The 22,116-nt window shown below is 35.4% G+C and overlaps 1 protein-coding gene across 1 annotated transcript in view; it reads left to right on the top strand.

Moving 5' to 3' along the window:
* The window catches only part of LOC107678303 (cadherin EGF LAG seven-pass G-type receptor 1-like), a 49,138-nt gene that overhangs the window by 23,024 nt on the left and 3,998 nt on the right, over nt 1–22,116 (top strand). The window contains 24 exon segments of the mRNA XM_016473526.1: nt 317–431; nt 2,003–2,091; nt 5,928–6,085; nt 9,081–9,244; nt 9,546–9,671; nt 10,787–10,953; nt 11,075–11,260; nt 11,703–11,816; nt 11,902–12,076; nt 12,371–12,512; nt 13,841–13,961; nt 14,863–15,046; nt 15,439–15,540; nt 16,273–16,367; nt 16,503–16,712; nt 17,161–17,344; nt 17,437–17,577; nt 17,680–17,890; nt 19,407–19,574; nt 19,705–19,831; nt 19,923–20,123; nt 20,233–20,407; nt 21,171–21,283; nt 21,406–21,482. Coding sequence (XP_016329012.1) covers nt 317–431; nt 2,003–2,091; nt 5,928–6,085; nt 9,081–9,244; nt 9,546–9,671; nt 10,787–10,953; nt 11,075–11,260; nt 11,703–11,816; nt 11,902–12,076; nt 12,371–12,512; nt 13,841–13,961; nt 14,863–15,046; nt 15,439–15,540; nt 16,273–16,367; nt 16,503–16,712; nt 17,161–17,344; nt 17,437–17,577; nt 17,680–17,890; nt 19,407–19,574; nt 19,705–19,831; nt 19,923–20,123; nt 20,233–20,407; nt 21,171–21,283; nt 21,406–21,482 — 3,545 coding nt within the window.

Here is a 22,116-nt window from a genome sequence, read left to right as displayed (position 1 = left end):
TTTTGATAGTTTGAATTCATTTTTTTTTTTTTTGCATATTTCTATTTCGTTTTTATATATTTTATGTCATGTTTAGTTAATGACAATTATTCTCGTGCAAATCTTGTGCACTTGTGTCCTGGGAAAATGTCCTGCAGAGAAATGATTTTCTAAAGGTAAACACCTGTTTAACCTTCTCAGCGTCTCCTCACTTTCCCATAATGGCATTTATTAATTACCCTGTAACCGATCTAGCAATTTTAGCTAGACCTTTGCATACCAACCACACAAGTTCTTCTCATAGCAAACATGAAAACAGGATGCCGAGTGTGGTGAGGCATCTTCGTTCATACTAAACGCTCTGCTCCTATATAATGGCAGGTTTAATGAAAGGCATGATTTCATTGCGATTGAAATTGTTGAAGAGCAAATCCAGCTGACCTTCTCTGCTGGTAAGTAAGACGATTCATTTTATTTTTAATATAAAATTCAAATATATAATAATTTAAATAATGATTGCAATTTTAAGAATAGTACCCAGTGCTTTTGTTTAATAAAAAAAAATCAAGAAACCAATACACACTTCCTTTTCCTCCACTCCCTATCTTTTTTTATTCTTCTGTCAAGCCCTGCATGTTTTTGTTGTGAGTGATCTTAGGATGTTCCTGGGCTTTTTTTCCTGCTCTTGATCTGTGGATCAGAAATGAATATTCATTCAAATGGAATGTCTGATTAAAATATGATAAATCTGGTGTAAACAACATGAAAACTAATTTATGAAACTTTTTTAAAATGGCCTAGTTTACACTTTGAATTGAATAAGCTAATTATCATGCATTAAAGTTCATATTGAACAAACTAATTATGGTCATCATAGTACCCAGTGCTTTTGTTTAATAAAAAAAAATCAAGAAACCAATACATTTAAAAAAATATTAATTTATTAATTAATTTTTTTTAATGATATTACAGATATTGCAGTCACATTTTTTTTTTAATAATAAACTACATATTTTGTTTTGTTTTGTTTTGTGTCTGCTCAAACTACAAACAACTAAATGGGTTTTAGTCAGTTTTGAATCGGAACTTTTTTGAGTGTCATTTCTCAAACATTAGTGCGTATATATGTGTATCCAGAACGGTGCCAAAGGAAACAGGTGGCCAAAGAGCATTAAAACACACTTCCTCTGTCTACCTGTTCCTTTGTTTTATCAAACCTCACACATCCACAAGAGTTACTGTCCAGTCACTGTGCGTGAAATACCACGTCCCGTCTCTTTAACCAGTCAGAATTGTTTTCAAAGGAAATACGACAGTGGAATTCTTCCCTAGCGCGTCTTGGTATAAGCAGATGCTTGTTACGTCTTACTACAACACTGAGGGTCACCCGTCCACATGAGCTGAGAATAAAGACAGTGAAAGGCATTTCCTCCACTGTCCTGGAATGTAAAACATCAAACAACACAGTGATTCTGGTAAATTATGAACCCATCATAGGTCAAAGGTCCGTCCCAGCTTGCTAGCCATCACTCAACATAATTGAATCGGAGAGATATAAACAACTAAGATATCTGACATTGTATGCACTGAGGGAAAGTGCTGTCATGGGAGGTCCTGGCACACTATTATCTCCTCGACAATGATTTACTTATTTTGTCCACTAGACTGGAAAAATGCTACACAAATTAAAATCCTCCAGGCGCTTTGGACCCTTTTAAGTAGTTTGGAATTTTTGTTATGTGGGAATTGTATTACTGTATATTGCATATTGGGGATAAGTGTTAAGCAAAAAATAAATTTAAAAAAATCTATAAATACATTTATAATATAAAGGCATATACTACTTATAATATTCTGTTAAGTTATAGAAATATAATTGTATATTTATAATTATTTTGTTGTTGTGCGAATATATATATCACACATTTAAAAAATATTTTTTGAATCTAATTATCACTTGCAGAATTACTCTTTCTTGAATTTCAGCAAAACTGGTTTCTTCTTTCCTGTTATTTCTCTTTAGGAGAATCTAAAACTGCAGTGACTACATTTGTAGCTGGTGGGGTTAGTGATGGACAATGGCGCACAGTGCATCTACATTACTACAACAAGGTAAGTCATTTGTACCGAACACAATGAAAATGGAGGCTGTTGTGGTTGGAAAGTCAGTGAAGGAAAACTAATGGGCCTCATTCATGAAACACAAATGAGACATTTTTCTGTGTAAATCTTTCAGGAATCCATTCTTAAATACATTATTGAATTGAGACCCAACTGTATTTGGTCCTATGCTAGAGAAAGTCAGAATCTAACAAGTCGTGTGTTTCTTGATGAGATCAGTGTGTCCATATTTCATGAAAGAAGACACATGATATCAGCGGCATCTCTAGCTGTATCAAAGTTCACAGTATCTTCTAAGAACTTCAGTCAAAAGAAACAGCTTGTATTTCTGCTCCTTTGATCCCGTTCAGTTTTCAGACCCTCATATTTCAGAAATGCAGCATTTATGAAGTTTGGTACGTGTGTAATACTTCATGTGTCATGTTTCATTGCCAAAAGCTAAGTGCGTTTATTCTGTTACTCAGGCATCTCATTTCACAGTGTCTAATTTTTAAGAGTATTTTGAAACCCATAGTGTTAGTATTATTCAAATACGGTATTAAATTCTTGTTCTTTTGTGTTGTAAGGCAAATAGTTCTCAAGTGTTTTGTTGTTTGTTGTTGCTGAATTGCAAATACCTTACCATATTGTAGTTACACGAGCAATTCATTCTGCTTGAATACATTAAGCTCTCATCAGCCCTTCTTATGTTCCTGACCTTTTAGTAACCTTATTTCCATGCTGCCTAACTTTAAAACAGTATTTGTTCAAAAATACGCATTTTGAGTCTGTCACAGTATTCCTGAATTAAATCATAGTAAAGCTTTAGAGAATCTCACTGAAGTCTCATCAAAAGAAACATTCGTCCCTGAGGGATGCCAGTCAACATGCTGTGGGTTTCACTTTTTGAGGGTCCATAATTTCTTTGATTTTTTTTAAACCTCTACACAAGTTGCACTAAACTGATGAAAGGCTAAAAAAGTTATTAATACCAGTGACTGCAGCCCAAATATATCTAATATAATGTAGCATGTAAGTTAGTGAGTGTATTATTGAATTGAAGCACCATTTACACTTGAAAACACTTATGAAAAATTAGACCCTAAAGCCATCTACTTAAGCTCAGCGCCCTTTTTTCTCCCCATGCGTATGTCATTATTGCTATTTTGTGCCTGTAGCTCTCCCTTAACCCATCACTTAAAGAGTCCAATTTCAATGTAGTCGTATGGGCAGCGCAGACAATAGCAGACCCCCTGTTGAGTTAATCCGGGACTACAAAAACACACTCTGAGTTTCTAAGCGCCAGATGGCACACATTTTTTCTGTTGCACTTAAACAGAAAAACACCCCGGACTATTGTTGTAAATCTCCATAATGTGCTTTTTTATTTCATGACGTTTTGCTTCATCTGGAACCTCGTCCATATGGTAAGGTTTGGGGTGAAGTACCAAAATCCATCTCTTATCTTCTACCAAAATCCATCTCTATTTTGACATTCAAATGTTTCTAACACGATTCAGCTGAATTTTCTGCTATGCGATTGTGACTCAAAAACTGTGTAAATCACTTCTGTTTGACCCCATTTATCTTTTGCTTTCCCCATTGATCTTTGATTTCTTTTGCTTTTCCTGTGTGTTATTTTGTCTATGGACTCCAGTGTTTTTCAAGACACTTTCAGATATTTACCTTGAGTAATAATAAGCAAACACAACGGGACGCAGCTGTAATGCAGTGATGTTTTGAAGTGTCAGGTCTCCTCATACTTTTAAGTATTCCAGCTAGTGGCGTCCTGCTGCGATTTTTACAAACAAAAAATTCTTTGATGATGAAAAACTATCCCAGTCTCTTCTGTTCACCAAGATGAATTTATTGATCAAAAATACAGTAAAACAGTAATGTTGTTAATAAAGTAATAAGTAATAACGTTTTCTGTTTTCAATTATTTTAAAATGTAATGTATTCCTGTGATGCAAAGCTGAATTTTCAGCATCATTACTCCAGTCTTCAGTGTCACATGATCCTTGAGGAATTATTCTAATATGATGATATGCTTATTTGCTTCTGTTTGGGTTAAACAGTGACCTCCTAAGGGTTGTCAGCACTCTGATCCTGGATCAGTTTTCTTTTTGGCATGTTTTTCTTTACAGATTGTCGTGCACCTGATGAAAATTGTAATAATAGAGACGTACAACCACTTTTACAGCAGTAGAAACTTGATACTTGGATGGTTTTAGGTCTGTTAAAAGGTATCTCAAACCATTTTTTTTCACCAGGTTTTCACACCATTTTTAAAGCTATATGACTGTTGTTGACTGAACAGTTGGCTTTAGGCTTTGACCAGTTGGATGTGCTTCAGTGTGTAGGAATGCTCCCATGGTTTTCCTTGTTGACCAGTTTAGCAGTCTACTCACATTCCCTTCTTCATCTCTGCTGTCTGGCAGCAACTAAGAGAAATATTAAAACTGACATCTAATTTATTAATGTGTGAATTTTTTGTCAAAAGTTAGTAAAGGAGAAAAGGATCATTCCGAGTGCTCTCATAGTTTCAAAAACAAGAAGATGAATATTTCAGATTGCATACATACAGTTAAAATACTTCTATTTAGCAGAATATAAAAGTGGAATATAAATATTTATTTATTGATAGAAATATTATAATATATACTATTTCTTTTTTATTTATAGTAATATTATTAATATAATATGAAATATTTGTTTATTTAAAAACAGTTATTTTATTATTATTACTCTAGATTATTATTATGCAAAGTTTAATAGAAGTATTAACATTTATTTATTATTTATGTATTTTAATTATCCCTTTGCTTTATTTACAGCAGCACTAATAATAATAATAATAATAATTACTGTTATTATTATTATTATTATTATTATACAGTTTAAATATGAACAGTTATTTATTCAATTATTCCTTTGATTTATAGACAGAAACACTCTAATATTAATAATAATAATGTTATTATTATTATTACGCAATCATTTGACAAACACTTTAGAAATGTTATTCTGTTTACTCTCTATCTGCCATAAAGTCTGAATAGTGACCACAGCGCTGTAATGAACTGTCTTCAGGAGCGAGTGATGTTCAACTGTCACTTGCACATTTTTTTAACACCACAGGGCAGACATCAAAGAGCAGCTCAGCACATCATACGCACCACAAAATCAATTTTAATGAGTTGAGAAAATTTGAAAAACCTCTTGCGTGGGGGAAGGGTGTTGCCAGATGATAATACAAATTTTGGCTGTGTTGTGGAAACAGTTTGGGTCTCTGGGGAGGTTTTACATAAAATGATGAGCTCTCTTTGTCTGGTATCTCCTCTGTGCCAGCATCTCATTGGCATAATCCAATTAGATGAACTGAGAAAGCCACAGAATGTCACCGAGTGGTAAACAATCATCTCAGAGATTACAGACAAACAAGACCTATTATCTCCAAACTCACAAATGCTGTTCAGATCCACTAACTTTGGGTTTCTTAGCCAGGATTTACTGTAAGAAGATTTAAGACCGGTGTTTAATGACGACATGTGTGTGATTGCCATTACATTATTTTAGGGGTTTTCAAAAAACAGATCTCCTTGAGGGACCTCCTTCCTTAAAGTACAAAAGCATCTATATATTTTCTTGTATAAAAAAGCATTTTAGTATGAAAAATAATGCTACTTTAAATAACATTTTTACATTAGACTTACTAGAAAATACTTATTTTACTTTTATTTTTTCTGTCAGATAACAAAAATAAATTTGTATTACCACCACATTTTAGCTGTAACCAAAATCATTGAATGAAAGTTGCTAATCATTTTCATTTGTTTTTATTCAAGCCCAATATAGGGCGTCTTGGCATCCCTCATGGCCCCTCAGAGGAAAAGGTTGCTGTGGTTGCTGTTGATGACTGTGATGTGGCCATGGTTCTGCGTTTTGGGGGACAGATTGGGAACTACAGCTGTGCAGCCCGTGGCACCCAAACAGGCCAAAAGAAGTAAGTGTTTTCCTACAGTCATCATAAAATAGCTTTTACAACCTATTTTACTTCATGTGGCATATTGAAGAGTGAAACAGGATTTTCAACGATTATTATTGTTATTATTATTATTGATAATAATAATACCAAATATTTATTTAATTGTTTATTTGTTTGTTTTCAAAATAGTAAGTAAGATAGTAGTAAGACTGGAAAAAATTTGGCCTGTGGTACCCAAACAGGTCAACATAAAACATCTTTTACATCTAATTTTGCTTTTATAATATGCCGTATTCAAAAGTGAAACAGAATATTCAACAAGAAATAAAATAACAAATAATAATAATAATAATAACATTTATTTGTGCATTTATTATGTATTTATTCATTCATTCTTTCTTTCATTCATTTATTTAGTACACACACACATATCATGTAAACACAAGCTTTAATTTTGGATGCGATTAATCAATTTGACAGCCCTAAAATAAATAATATTATTATTATCTTATTATCAGTGATAATAATGATACTTTATTATTGATACTAATAAGACTTTTTATTTACGTACGTCTGTATTTATTTATTTATTTATTTATAACAAAAAAAACTTTCAAAAAACTTTAGTGGTAAATGATGCACAGTAAGACAGAAAACATTTATTGAAGCCCCCATCTATTAAAGATATCATTAAAATTGCATGTTGACTGCAGATTTCTTTTCTCAGTTAGCATACTTTATACACTAAATACACTATTTTGATTTCATGGAGTTTTTTAGTTAGCAAATAGTCTCATTTGAGATTTCATGTTGACATGAGATGTTTGTTGTGATCCCTACCTAACAAATTGTACTCTCCCTATTTGTTTCTTTCTTCTCACACTCTCTCCGTCTCCCACATTCATTCATGTTTCCACTTTCTAAAGTCCTCAGGGCATGATATTGTTCACTGAAAGGGAGAGTGTGACAGGGCAGAGGAACTTGAGCGCACGAAGGCACGCTAACTACTGTTGGGTGTTGAATAGCTGATCATTACAGCAGATTACACAGCATTCTGCTACTCCCCTTACACTCAGCTCCATCTTTTTTCCTAATCTCCACCAATCTGCACTCTGTCTCATGTCAAACCAGTTTTATAGGCTCTACAATGGAACCACACTCCGGCTTATCTGCAGCTGGGATTTGCCATTGTAGGCTAATTGTCTCTGTGTGTGGAAAACAGAGCAGTATGAGATGGTGAAGCTTCATCTGAGATAAGTGGAGATATTGTTTGTAAAGCCTCTGAAATGCAACTGCTGGGGTCAGACCAAATGCTCACAGTAAGTGCTGACCCATAAACCCACAGATCTGCATGGATTTATGGATCACGATATAAATTGTAGATGAAATGCACTGCAGTCCACTACAATGTGAAGCCCAGATGCTGAAATACAAAGCCACATAATATCTGGCTACAATAAAGCAGAAATAACAAAATAATGTTCTGAATAAAGCACACTCCTTTTAATAGCGCTGCACATTTTATTTTCTAATGGTTCTCTCTCTTTTTTCAAGACCCTTCTGTGATTATTTTCATACTCTGACTGCCTTTTTATGTATGATAGATATGATGGATATGATCATTACTGCCAGATGTTAGCATATAATACTGGATAAAAAAATATATTTTAAAAGAAAATTGGCTAAGAAGGGCATTAACTGCATTTTGCTTTTGTCAAATAATACAAAAAATTGGAAACTTTTTTATTTTACTTTTTTATTCTTTTATTGAATGTATGATCCCTCTTATGTTGGTCAAATAATGAACATTTTGCAGATACTGCAAAGTTTATGTAAAATTTTGACCACAAATATATATATAGTGCTACAAAAATATTTTCTTTTTATTTATTGTATGTGATATATGTGAGTGGCAAAGGTATGTGAATCTTTGCTCTCTGTATCTGGCATGACCCCCTTTTGCAGCAGTAACTGCAGGTAACATTTCTTGTAACTGTTTATCAGTCCTGCACAATGACTTGTAGGAATTATAGTCCATTCCTCCTATGAACTGCTTGCTCCAGGTCCTTCCACAACATTAAGGTCCAGACTTTGACTTGACCGCTCCAAAACGTTAACCTTGTCCTTCTTTAACCATTCTCTGGTAGAACGACTTGTGTGCTTGGGGTCGTTGTCTTGCTGCATGACCCAATTTCTCTTGAACATTTGTACACAATCTGTCTGACTGTGGATATGTGGAGTCCAAACTCTTTAGAGATGGTTTTGTAACCTGTTTTTCCAGCCTGATGAGCAACAACAACTCTTTTTTTCGGAGGTTCTCAGAGATCTTCTTTGTTTGTGCCATGATTCACTTCCACAAACATGAACAGACTTTGATAGATCCCTGTTCTCTAAATAAAACAGGGCACGCACTGACACCTGATAGTCATCTCACTGACTGAAAACACCTCTGAACAGATGGACTCTAGTTTCACCTTCAAATTAACAGCTAATCATAGAGGTTTACATATTTTTGACACTCACAGATATGTAATATTTGATAATTTTCTTGAATAAATAAATGACAAAGAAAATATTTTTGTTTCATTTTTTTTTATTTGGTTCTCTTTGTCTACTTTCAGGACTTATGCAAAAATCTGATTATGTTTTTGGTCATATATATATATATATATATATATATAATTTATTTATTTTATTTTATTTTATTTTATTTGTAAGATAGTTCACCCAAAAATGCAATGCGTCATCCTGCCCTTATCTTTGTTAAAACACAAAAGGAGATGAATGAGGGGTGAGAGAATGGGGATTTTGCTTTTTGTCTTTTAAAAGGACAAAAAGACGTACAATTAAAAAGCCACTGAACACATTGTCATCTATTTTCTGCCTAATGGGCCTCAAGGTCTGGATTTTTCAGATTTGCACGTACATGAACCTTATATGTGTTAAGCATTATAATGGAGAATGCTTGGGACTGTTTGTGGCTTCAGGGATCTTTCTCTGTATGTGTGTGCAGGTCACTGGATCTTACAGGACCTCTACTCCTGGGTGGCGTTCCAAACCTCCCGGAGGATTTCCCTGTACAGAAGCGAGACTTTGTGGGCTGCATTAGGAACCTGACTATTGACAGCAAGCCCATAGACATGGCCAGCTTTATCGCCAACAATGGCACCTCAGCAGGTTAGAAACTGTAGGGTTCATATCGTGACAAATCAAATCTTCCTTGATTTTTTTTAAATACTGCATTTTGAAGTGCTATAAAAACAAACTCTAACTTTTAAGACTCAAAACTTCCTCCTCAACCTCCCCAAAAAATGTAACATAAACAACAGAAAAAAATGTGCACATGACCTCTTTAAATGAGAATTTTTCATAGAACTGTTTTTTTTTTTAAAGAATGTTTTTCTTTCTTTTGTAACTCTCCATTAAGGTGTCAAACTCCAACCCTAATATTTAAAGTGCACTTTCCCATTCTATTCAGGTTGTGCAGCAAAACATGACTTTTGTAGCAAGATTGTTTGTCAGAATGGAGGCGTATGTGTGAATAGATGGAACACCCACACCTGTAACTGCCCATTAGGCTATGGAGGAAAGAACTGTGAACATGGTAAGATAATCCTCTCTTTCCTACTCTATTCTGTAAATCATTCTTCCTTTGCCTTGATTTTGCTTTATCAACACAAATACATAGACATGCCTCCCGTCTTTTGCCTGGATTTGCCCTTGGTCTTCATGAAATACCAACGTGTACACAAATCCAATGACTCATACTTAGCAGTTAACAGGAACTATCTATCCATCGATCCATCTATCCGTCCGTCTGTCTGTCTGTCTGTCTGTCTCTGTCTGTCTGCCTGTCTGTCTGTCTGTCCGTCTGTCTGTCTGTCCTTCCTTCCTTCTTTTTACAGGAAATGGCATGTTGTATATCACAATCTTTTTGCACTCTAAACCTATTTGAGTTAGTGCATTAATCACAAAGAGTCCCTCTTAACAGTGAGTGAAGATTTGAAAGCGCGAATGGGGTTGCAAATGGCTTAACATTTTCAGTGAGCTTAGTTTGACCTAATTTCCTGCAGGGAAACCCGGTTGAACCCGCATTTTCTATTTATTTTTGCTTATCAATTGGATGGAAGGATCATGCCATGTTATGAGACTTCAGAAGTACATAAAAGTCATAATACTGCCAACGGAAGTAGATCTAAATTCCTCATGTCACCCCAAACCGGAATAACTTTCTTTATTCAGTGAAATACAAAAGCAGATGTTTTGAAGACCATTCAGGTTACTCTTTAACATACAACTACAGCAAACTGAGATCAGGGACTCTAAAAAGGACACTGAAAATCTTCCTCTCTGCTGTAGGTCTAAAATTGAGGAAAACTGAAGAGAAGGCCCAACTATGAGTATCACCACTATTACTGTCACACTCCCAGGGCTGGGTCTAAGATATACAACTGTTATTTCCATTAGTCCAGCCCTCACATAAAGAAAGTAAAATATTTGCCCTGAAGATACTGGTTTCGCATTGCTGATGAAGAAATCTCCGGGATGACTGGGAAACATTCCTCCGTGCGCGAATGATAGTGATTATCTGTGCCTCAGGACAGGAGGGAATGTCAAAGTATCAAGTGGTGCTTATATACTTTAACAGACTTCAGTTAGTAAAACAACTTTGTTTAGTCTGGATGTCATCTAAACTGTCTGATGGTCTTCTTTCTACAGTTATGCCCGCCCCTCTGCATTTCGATGGCCACGCGCTGGTGTCATGGAGTGAGACCGATATCACCATCGCTATTCCCTGGTACATGGGTCTTATGTTTCGCACCCGAAAAAGCACAGGCGTTCTGCTACAGGCCAGTGCTGGAGAGTTTTCCAAGATTAGTCTTATGGTAATATTGTGTTTCAGTCATCCACTTTGATCAATCCTGTTTTCCATGATATGCCTGCTTTAATAAAGCAGATAAATGAGACTTGTATTAGTTTTCTCAGCCTCATATTTTGTGTTTCCAGGTGAACAACAGACACCTTCGGTTCCAGGTGTTTCTGGGGGTCAGACGTGTGGCACTCTTAGATTTTCCTCAGGTATCCGTGGATAACAGTGAATGGCATCATGTGCTCGTCGAGCTCAAGAGTGGAAAAGATGGCAAAGACATCAAATATATTGCTCTCGTGTCTTTGGACTACGGCATGTTTCAGGTATATGATCTTAATATTTATTTATAGACCACCTAAATCTGCTTCAAACACAAATTTGAAACTTTTCATACTGTTTAGTTTATTTAATTTGTCTACTACTAGTCTCTAACATTGGACATACATGTGTCATTTTTGCAATTTTTTTGTTGCTAAACGGCAATTTCTGTGGTGGAAATTATATTTTGAAAATCTTTGGATATTTAGTAGATATTAGCAGTTACAAAACCTTCAAACATTTTTACTACTTGAAATAAAATGAACATTAACTGAAATAAAATTAAAAAAAAAACATAAACTTATTTTATTTCATCTAATTGCCAAGGCAACATTTCTCATTTTCATTCTCATTGTCATTTATTAGTTAATAAGAAACATAAAGGCATGTGGTTTGGGTTCTGAAAACATGAGTTTAAGATATTTTTGATATTGTTTTGATGTCTAGAGGACAGTAGAGATCGGTAATGAGCTGCCCGGGCTTAAACTGAGGAACTTGTTTATCGGTGGACTGCTTAAGAAAGACGGGACTGTGCAGGCTGGATTTACTGGCTGCATGCAGGTATACTCACATACACGCACATTTACATTGTTTAAAGGTGTGTATTGTGTTATTCACGCTGGTACGTGATGTGGTCAACTCATAGGGTTTACGAATGGGTGAGACCTCCACCAACACTGCCAACATCAACATGCGGCTTGCGACACGAATCCGTGCGAAAGACGGATGTAACGTACCTGATGCTTGTCAGTCCAACCTGTGTCCATCTCACAGCCGCTGCACGGACAACTGGGCATCCTACACATGTGTCTGCGAGCCAGGTAACACCAATAGTGCTACTAAAGGACTAAAAAGATTTAGAGTATTTATATAGTGGGGTGCAAAAGCTTGAGACCACATTTAAATTGAAATGACATGTAGTTTAAAGCAAAAGTACAGTTATAATTTCAAATTTTCACTCAATAAAATAAATATAAAAAGGTTTGTAATAAAAAAACAACATAAACTCGTAATAAAACAAGACTTTTAGAGCTCTCTGTATATGATTTAAGATATTAGAGTCTAGTTTTATGAATCTGGCACACAATCTCTTTCTCTCTTTTCCTATTCCCCAGGTTATTTCGGCAGGGACTGTGTGGATGCGTGTCTCTTGAACCCTTGCGAACACATTTCCTCCTGTGTTCGTAAACCCAGCATCAAACGTGGCTACAGCTGTGAGTGTGGACATAATTACCATGGCCAATACTGTGAGCACAAGTGAGTATCTCTCAGTTGCTTAGATTCATTCATTCATATTGCTCATACTAAGGTTTAGGGATATAAATTCAGCATCCTAATTTGTTTTTCATACATGAATGCTGCCTCAAATCATGCAGCTCATTGAACAAAGATGTGCTGGTAGTTTTTTAAGCAATCAGATGTACCGTTTTGCAATCCATTAAGTGAAAAAAAGGGTCCACGTCAGTATTTAAAGGGATAGTTTGCCCAAAAATGAAATTTCTGTAATCGTTTATTCACCCTCATGTGATTCCAAACCATAACTTTATTTCTTCTGTGGAACAAAAATATATTTTGAAGAATGATTTACTGTTTTTGTCCATACAGACTTTCATTCCATATTCAAAAAACACTGGGACATTCTTTAAAATATCTTATTTTGTTTTCTGCAGAAGAAAGTAAGTCATAGAGGTTTGGAAATAATTGCAGAGCATTAATTTTTGGTTGAACGATCCCTTTAATGTCTAGATTTGGTTAGGATTAAGAAAATCACTGGACTTTTAGTTAAAGCTTGGTACTTGCTGAAACACGCTGACTGACAACAGCTTTATTGTCTGATGGTCTGTTTCATGAACTGCCAAGGTTTGTAAGTGGCGAAAGCTGTGATAGCAGATGTTTGTGATGGTATTATTATAATGATCCTTTAATTCTGGTGTTTCCTTTAATTCTGGTAAGTCTTTGACGCCCACACTGTAATACTTTTATTCATAATCCAACTGCTGGAATTATTTAGCCAGACTTTCATCCATTAAAGATGAACTATAGATAAAAAAGCAGAATCACTTGAGTTTTAAAAGTGTATTTTCTTTTCTTTTTCTTTTTTAGTCAGATTTTAATGTCATTGTATGTCATTTTACATAATATAAATAAAATAATAATGGCAAAGGCAATCTGTAAACTCTTACAAACATTAGGAAAACACAGAAGAGAATTTCCATGAGTGGAGAAAAGAGACTAAAATAACAGTGTATTTTTGAAATGGTTTAGTTCCTGTTCCTTCCTTTTACCATGAAAAGATTCTCTTTTAAATGATCACAAAGGAAGCGAGCTTAGAATGATGTATTGCTTTCACACAAGCAATTTCATGTTTGCCTTGCAGTCAGAATCTACTGCTTTGATTTTACAGCAGAATTTCATGTCCAATTTCCCCTTTTCAAACTTCCGATCAGTCTCAGTCCCCAATATAAGCTTTTTTGAGTCTCATTCTGTGAAGTTTGAAGATTAAACTGTCTTTCGCTAGGCATTATTGCACTGTTTTATTTTTCTCTCTTTCTCACTCTTAATTTGGCGTTTGCGCACACACACAGAGGGGGCCAACCTTGTGCTCGCGGCTGGTGGGGATACCCGACCTGTGGGCCCTGTAACTGCGACGTCAGCAAAGGCTTCAAAAGGGACTGTAATAAAACCACAGGAGAGTGTAGCTGCAAGGTAAACTGCAAGTGATCGCATGCTCCAGATTAAGCTCAAGGGAAACCATTGACTTCTAGTTGTTATCCAACAGTCACCCTTCACATAAATTGAACCATGTGGCTTTTAATGTATTAAGCGCACTGCCGTATGAACGTTTGAAGTCGGCAAGATTTTGTTTAATGTTTTTGGTGTCTCTCATACTCACCAAGACTGCATTTATTTGATAAAAATACACCAAAAACAGTCATATTGTGAAATATTGTTACAATTAAAATCTATCTTTCTATTTTAATATATTTTAAAGTGCAATTTTTTACTGTGACTGCAAAACTGAATTTTCAGCAGTCATTAGTGTCGCATGATCTTTCAGAAATCATTCTAACATTCTTGGTGCTCAAGAAACATTTCTTATTATTATCAATGTTGAAAATAGTTGTGCCTCTTGATATTTTTGTGAAAAATTTTATACATTTTTTCAGGAATACCTTTGATGAATAGAAAGTTCAAAAGAACAGCATTTATTTGAAATAGAAATATTTTGCAACATTATAAATGTTTTTACTGTCACTTTTAAACAAATTTAACGCATCGAATTTAATGTATACTTGCTGAATAAAATTCTTATACTTTTTAATCTATGAAAGCTTGGGATAAAAAATTCTGAAAGTAATTGCGACTTTTTATCTCACAATTCAAACTTTTTTCCTTTATATGTCACAATTCTGTCTACATTTGTAAAAATTGCGAGATATAAAGTCAGAATTGCAAGATGTTAACTCTAAATATAAACTTGCAATTCTGAGAAAAAAAGTTGGAACTGTGATATATAAACCGTTGTGAGAGAAAAAGCCAGAATTGTGAGGTTGCAATTAGTTCACGCTCACAAAATACCATTATTTTCTCCTCCTCCCTTTTTTAGGACAATTACTTTCGGCCTCTTGGTGCAGACACTTGCTACCAGTGCGATTGTTTTCACCTTGGAGCGCATTCCCGGACATGTGACGCTGTAACGGGCCAGTGCCGCTGTAAGATGGGTGTGGTGGGTCGTCAGTGCAACCGTTGTGACAACCCCTTCGCAGAGGTGACAGTCGGGGGATGTGTGGGTATGTGTGCTGTCAACTGACCAGGATATCAGTTAACTGTTATTAACCTCATTTCAAAACTGCTTACAAAGTGCTTCACAACATCTTGGACAATTGAATAAATAAGGGCAAAAATATAAAAGCTGTTTTCAATTTTAGCTTACATTTGCATTCACAGTATGATGAAATGTAAGTGTAATACACTCCAGTCATGAGCAGGCTGCTTTCATGTCAGCATGGAGTATCTGTATTCTGTACTGACTGTGAGGTTTAGAAATAATGGACATTTGTGGCTCCTAAAAAAGTCTTATCATTAAGACATAGCAACAAGCCTTGTTAATGGCACTAAATGGCATCTGTTTTGCAAGATTTTCCTGTTTTCCTCACTCTCACTCCATTTGGTTGTTATCTAGTGGTATATGATGGTTGTCCCAAAGCCTTTGAAGATGGTATCTGGTGGTCCCGCACCATGTTTGGTGGCCCTGCAGCCACAAACTGCCCTAAAGGATCCAGTGGTGAGTCTAGATGAGTTATACTCTCTTTAACCAAATCAAGAATTTAAACGATCAATCAACACACTTTACTGAATCTGAAAATTCTTTTCACATAGAAATTACTGGTAAATTTCACAAATCCTTACAAAAAAATGATTACAAAATTACAAAATGGCAAGTAACACATTGAATGAAATGTCAAATTTTGAAGTAGAAAGACTGAAATGAAAATTATTTTCCTGCAAAACATACTTCAATAATCTTTGTTTTAATTACAATTTTTTTTTAGTTTATAATAATCAATATACAGTTATATTTATATAATTTAATATATATAATTGGGCCTAATTAATTAGAAACTTTTGATCTTTGTAGACAATTCTATTTATATTTATAGTATACAGTTATATTCATATAATTTATGTATTTTAATATATAATTGTACCTCTAAATGGATTTCAGTATAAAACTATTTACAGTATATGTATGTATGTGTGTGTGTATATATAAATATATATATATATATATAAACAAATAAATAAATATTTTAGTCCCAACATAAATCCCATATTTCATTTTGTTTTTTGTCCATTTTTAAGATTTTTCTATAATTTAAAATATTTTTGAAAATAGTACTAGCAATAGCGAAGTAGATTTGTCCAAATGTTTGACTGGCAGTGTATGTAGGAATTTTCATCTTTTTATTACATAATTGAATAATTTATCAATATATCTTCATTTGTCGTTTGACAGGCACAGCTATCCGTCATTGCAGCGAAGATAAAGGTTGGCTTCCACCTGAGCTCTTCAACTGCACTTCCCTCAGCTTTTCAAAGCTAAAGAAAGAGGTTTGTGACTCTGCTGGTTGATACAAGTTGGAATTGTAGTCATGGAAGAAATTGTACAATTGACTATTAAATATTCTACTCCATCTTACACAATCCTAGAAGTGACCAGTGTTTTCTCCTTCATGTGTGGCTTAGAGCGAGGATCTTCACACTAATGCTTCTCGAATGGATGGAGAAAGATCAAAAAGCCTTGCGGGCCTGCTGCACTCTGCCACTTACCATACGGATCGTCTCTTTGGGAATGACGTGAGGATGGCCTACCATCTGCTGGCTATTGTGTTAGAGCATGAGAGTCTGCAGCAGGGCTTTGAGCTCACCGCCACTCATGATGCCGATTTCAACAAGGTATAGACCTCAAAGACCTTCACATACGTTTTCAGAATCTACCAGGACTTTAGTATCTTTATATTCAAGTTTAATCTGATGGGTCCAAGATGACCTACCAGCTCCAGCTGTCTTAACCAAGATAGTCCAACTAATGACCATAAATGACCAGCTTTAACCAGTTTGAAAGCATGTAAACGATCATATTAAATATATCAAGTGTATGTATGCAATTTAAAGATCTTTTTTACTCTCAAACACATTCAGATCCCATGTCTTTAACTTTATTTTATTAATTTTATTATATTATTAAAATTACTAATACAATTGGTTAAAAATATTTTAAATAATTTATAATTTTTTGTATTTTATTTTATAAATTAATTAATGTGCATTAATTTTATTTTGAAACCACAGTGGATAGTTATAGTCCATTATTAATGAACATTACTCTTCTTTGTTGTGGTAGAACATCATTAAAGCTGGAAGTGCCATCCTTGACCCGATCAACAAGGAGCACTGGGAGAAGATACAGCGCTCTGATGGCGGGACGGCACACCTGCTGCGCCACTTTGAGGAGTACGGCAACACTCTGGTACAGAACATGAGGAAGACCTACCTGAGACCCTTCACCATCGTCACTGACAACATGAGTTAGTATTGGGTTCTCCATCCTGTAGCATCTGCTCTGCTAAATTTTGAGAGTTTGATATAAAAAATATGTATTGTTTTTCTTTACAACCAGTTGGTGCATTAGATTTTCTGGACTGCACTGCAAACCAAGACAAGATTCCGCGATTTCAGGAAATTAAGGAGGTGTACTCAAAAGAGCTGGAGACATCTGTTGTGTTCCCAAACCTGCTCGACATGCCGAAAAAGAGCAAAGGTTCTCACTTTGAAACTTGTTTCTTTATATTATCAGTAATGTAATGGAAATGTGCAATGTTTAAACTTAATACTAAACTTTATTATGTCTTATACACTATAGATGCTTTTACCACAGAGCCTCCAGCCCAGATTGAACCAACTGAGTCTTTCATCAGTATGGATGGATCAGATACTGTTTATTTAACACCGTCCATTAAGAAAAGACGGCATGCAGAACAACCCGATCCACCCGCTGTTGTGATGGTGATGATCTACAGATCTCTGGGTCGACTCCTTCCAGAGAGTTATGATCCGGACCGCCGCAGTCTTAGGTAGCACTTCAGCCTGGGATTTTACATGCAAACAATAGATTTCCTTGTTCAAGAGATGTTATATTTAAATAATAATAATAATAATAATAATAATAATAATATAATATAATATATAATTTAATATTTAAATAATAATTAGGGATGCACCGATATTAAAATTTTGGTTGACATGATAAGCTGATCATTACTTTCATTCTGGGAAATAGCCGATACCATTTTGTCTAAATAGATTACAATTTAAAACTAAAATACTAAAAATTTAAATCTGTAAATTTAAATGCTCAAAGTGACACAACAAAATACTAAAAGTGACACAACAACATTATAATGTACAGTATGAAAAATTAATATTTATTTGGAGATTTGTTAAGAATGTTTTAAAGGGGTCATATGATGCGATTTAAAGTTTTCCTTTCTCTTTGGAGTGTTACAAGCTGATTGTGCATAGATAAGATCCCTGAAGTTGCAAAGACTAAAGTCTCAAATCCAAAGAGATATTCTTTATCAAAGTTAAGACTCTGCCACGCCCCCCTAAAACGGCTCGTTCTAACACGCCCCCACATACCTCATGTGTTGATGCAACGTGTCAGGGAGACGCTGTGTGTTTCTAGGCGAAAGCAAAACGCTTGTCGGAAGGAGGGACTTTGTAGAAAACGAAGCGTTTGAGAGAGGCGGGGCATAGAGGACCTACAATAATGTACAGTATTTGAAAAATAATGTGTTTTTTGAACATTAAAGCATGTCAACATATTCTGTTACACCAAATACACAAAATAATGATCTTTAAAAAAGCATCATATGACCCCTTTAAAGATGATCTTTTAGTGAGTGTTAGATGTTGGCAAGGGTAATCCAAATGTAAAAGTAGAGCAAATGAGCAAGAACAATTAAGTGTCTAATATCTAAGGAAGCCCATTTTCACCATATGGAAAGAAAAAACATACTTTGGTAAATCATAATTATGACATAATTAGATAAGAATTGGATTAAAAGTCAAAACTATGACATAAAAAAGTCACAATTATGAGGTAAGAAGTCAAGTTAGACATAATTGAGATAAGAAAGTCAAAATTGACATATTAAGTCATGATTATGGGGGGAAAAAGTTGAAATTATGACATAAAAAGCCAAATATTATGAGAAAAAAGTCTAAATTATGAGATACTAAGTCATAATCATGAGATAAATTGAAATTATGAGAAAAACAGGTCAAGAGTATGACCAATCGAAATTATGTCATACTAAAGTCTACATTAAATGTTTTAATATTACGACTTTTTTGTGTCATAATGTCTACATTTTATCTCATAATAATGATTTAGCATCTCATAATTTAGTTTTTTATGCCATAATCATGATTTACCAAAGCATTATTTTCTTACCGAAATGGATTTCCATTAAAATGAGCCGATATAGATAAATAAATAAAAAATCTCTAATATTGGCAGATAACCAATATGGTACAGATTTTTTTTCTGGTCCTTTTTTTCATATCTGGTGCTCTACACATCCCCAGACTGCCCACTCGTCCTGTCATCAACTCACCTGTAGTAAGCGTGGTGGTCCACAGGGACGGAGAACCTCCCCCCACCCCACTCCAGAGACCCATCACCCTGAACTTCAGGCTCCTGGAGACCCACGAGAGGACCAAACCTGTGTGCGTCTACTGGAACCACTCCATCCCGTGAGTCCTTAATCAATCAATAGATTATATTTATTTTTATGATATGGCCAGAAGAAACCAATCTCTGCTTGTGCTGTTATTATAGAATAATTTTTTTATTTGTGTCATTCCTCCTGCTCATATTTGATAGGGTTGCTGGTGGAGGTGCCTGGTCTTCTAAAGGCTGTGAGCTGGTCTTCAGAAACTCGACTCATATCAGCTGCCAGTGCAACCACTTGACCAGCTTTGCTGTCCTCATGGACATCTCCAAACGAGAGGTAAGACACAGCCAGCTAGTTTGGTTTGGATGGATTTTTGCTAGTGTACAGCCAGCTAACTGGTTTTTGAACGCTGTCATCTTGTCCATAGCATGGTGATGTTCTTCCTCTGAAAGTGGTGACCTATACGACAGTGTCCGCCTCTCTGGTGGCCCTCCTCATCACCTTCCTCCTGCTGGCCATCCTTCGCAAACTGCACTCCAACCTACACAGCATCCACAAGAACCTGGTGTCCGCCATCTTCCTCTCTGAGCTCATCTTCCTCACTGGCATCAATCAGACCGACAGTCCGGTGAGCAGCCGGGAGAGTTTCTAGATTATAATATCAACAGCATTATTTTATTTTATTTATCGTAGACATTTGTGTGTAATAGTAAACCTGTTTCTTGTCTGATTTGTAGTTTGTATGTACAGTTGTGGCCATTCTGCTACATTATTCATGCATGTGCGCATTTGCCTGGATGTTTGTGGAGGGGCTGCACATCTATCGCATGCTGACCGAGATGCGTAACATCAACCAGGGCCACATGCGCTTCTACTACTCCATCGGCTGGGGGATTCCTGCTATTATCACAGGTATGAAACTTAGTTGCTTACAAATTAGACAGGTCTAGTGGACACATTTATTCTATTATTTATAAAATATATAGTTGATTTAATGTTTTATATACACTATATATGTAGATATACTGTATATGTAATACATTACCATTCAAAAATGTGGGGTCGGTAAGATTAATTTGAGAAATTAATACTTTTTATTTAGGAAAGATGCATCAAACTGATCAAAATTTACATTAAAGACTAAAATGTTACTAAAGATTTTTATTTCAAATAGTTCAGTTCTTTGTATTAATCAAAGAAATCATAAAAAAAATGTATCATTAATTTATCAAAAATATAAAGCAGCAAAAGCTGTTTTCAACATTATTAATAATAAAAAAGTGTTCCCTGAGTGCCAAATCAGCATATTAGAATGATTTCTGAAGGATGATGTGACACTGAAGACTGGAGTAATGAAGCTGAAAATTTAGCTTTGCCATCACAGAAATAAATTACATTTTAACATATTAAAATAGAAAACAGTTCAATTAAATTGTAATAATATTTCACAAAATTTATAGATTTTTGATCTATCAACTGGTGAACAGAAGCGACTTCTTTCAAAAACATAAATATTACTGACCCAAAACAGCAGAGAACACTAAATTGCTGACAATCAAAGAACATTTATTTTCTTCCCAATATTTAGTCAAAATTCACCGAACACTGACCACACAAACCCCCTGTAATTCACATCTTGATTGTGCACCATTGCTGATTATTTGTCTCTTGTCAGGTCTGGCTGTGGGTTTGGATCCTCAGGGTTATGGAAACCCTGATTTCTGCTGGCTCTCTGTTTATGACACTCTTATCTGGAGCATCACAGGACCAATCTCCATAGTAGTGCTGGTCAGTTTGGGCATTTGAATCTTGTTGAACACGGTGGAAACGCTGCTTTCCTTTCCATCTCCCAACTGATGAATTTGGTTTTGAGTAGGCTAAATAATGAAAAACAAACCTCTGTTTAACAGATAAATATAGTCCTAATTGTGCTGGCAGCCAAAGCCTCGTGTGGACGGCGCCAACGAACAGAAAAGTCGGGAGCAATGTAAGTCCAGTGAGAAAGCTTAAAGGGGTCATATGATGTTGCTAAAAAGAACATTATTTAGTGTATTTGGTGTAATGAAATGTGTTTATGCGGTTTAAAGTAAAAAAAACACACATTATTTTCCACATACTGTACATTATTGTTTCTCCTTTATGCCCCGCCTTTCTGAAAAGCGTCGATTTTTACAAAGCTCATCGGTCTGAAAAGCGAGGTGTGCTCTGATTGGCCAGCTATCCAGTGCGTTGTGATTGGCCGAATACCTCAAGCGTGTGACGGAAATGTTACGCCCCTTAACATATTGTGATGCCGTGTCCGGCTGGAGCGACGATTCAAAAACATGAAAACCCATTACAAACGAGGCATTTGTTGCATCTAGTGGGAACATAATTACGGATTATAATGACTTATACTGTATTTATACGCGTTGCGTTGCATCGCGCCGCATAAACATAAAACCATGTCTGCATTTGTGATCAGAGAAATGACAAACAAGCGCTACGCTACACTGCTCAAAACTCGCGTTTGAATCGTCAGTGGCAAACTCTTTATATATAAAAACGTGCTTACAGGCTGTGAGTCATGAAGCGCAAGACTGTCCTTGCAAAGTTGGAACTGCCCCACTTTATAGAAACAG

Source organism: Sinocyclocheilus anshuiensis, unplaced genomic scaffold, assembly GCF_001515605.1.
Source record: "Sinocyclocheilus anshuiensis isolate Anshui unplaced genomic scaffold, SAMN03320099.WGS_v1.1 scaffold1318, whole genome shotgun sequence".
NCBI lineage: Eukaryota > Metazoa > Chordata > Actinopteri > Cypriniformes > Cyprinidae > Sinocyclocheilus > Sinocyclocheilus anshuiensis.
This window is presented reverse-complemented; position numbering and strand designations above follow the sequence as displayed.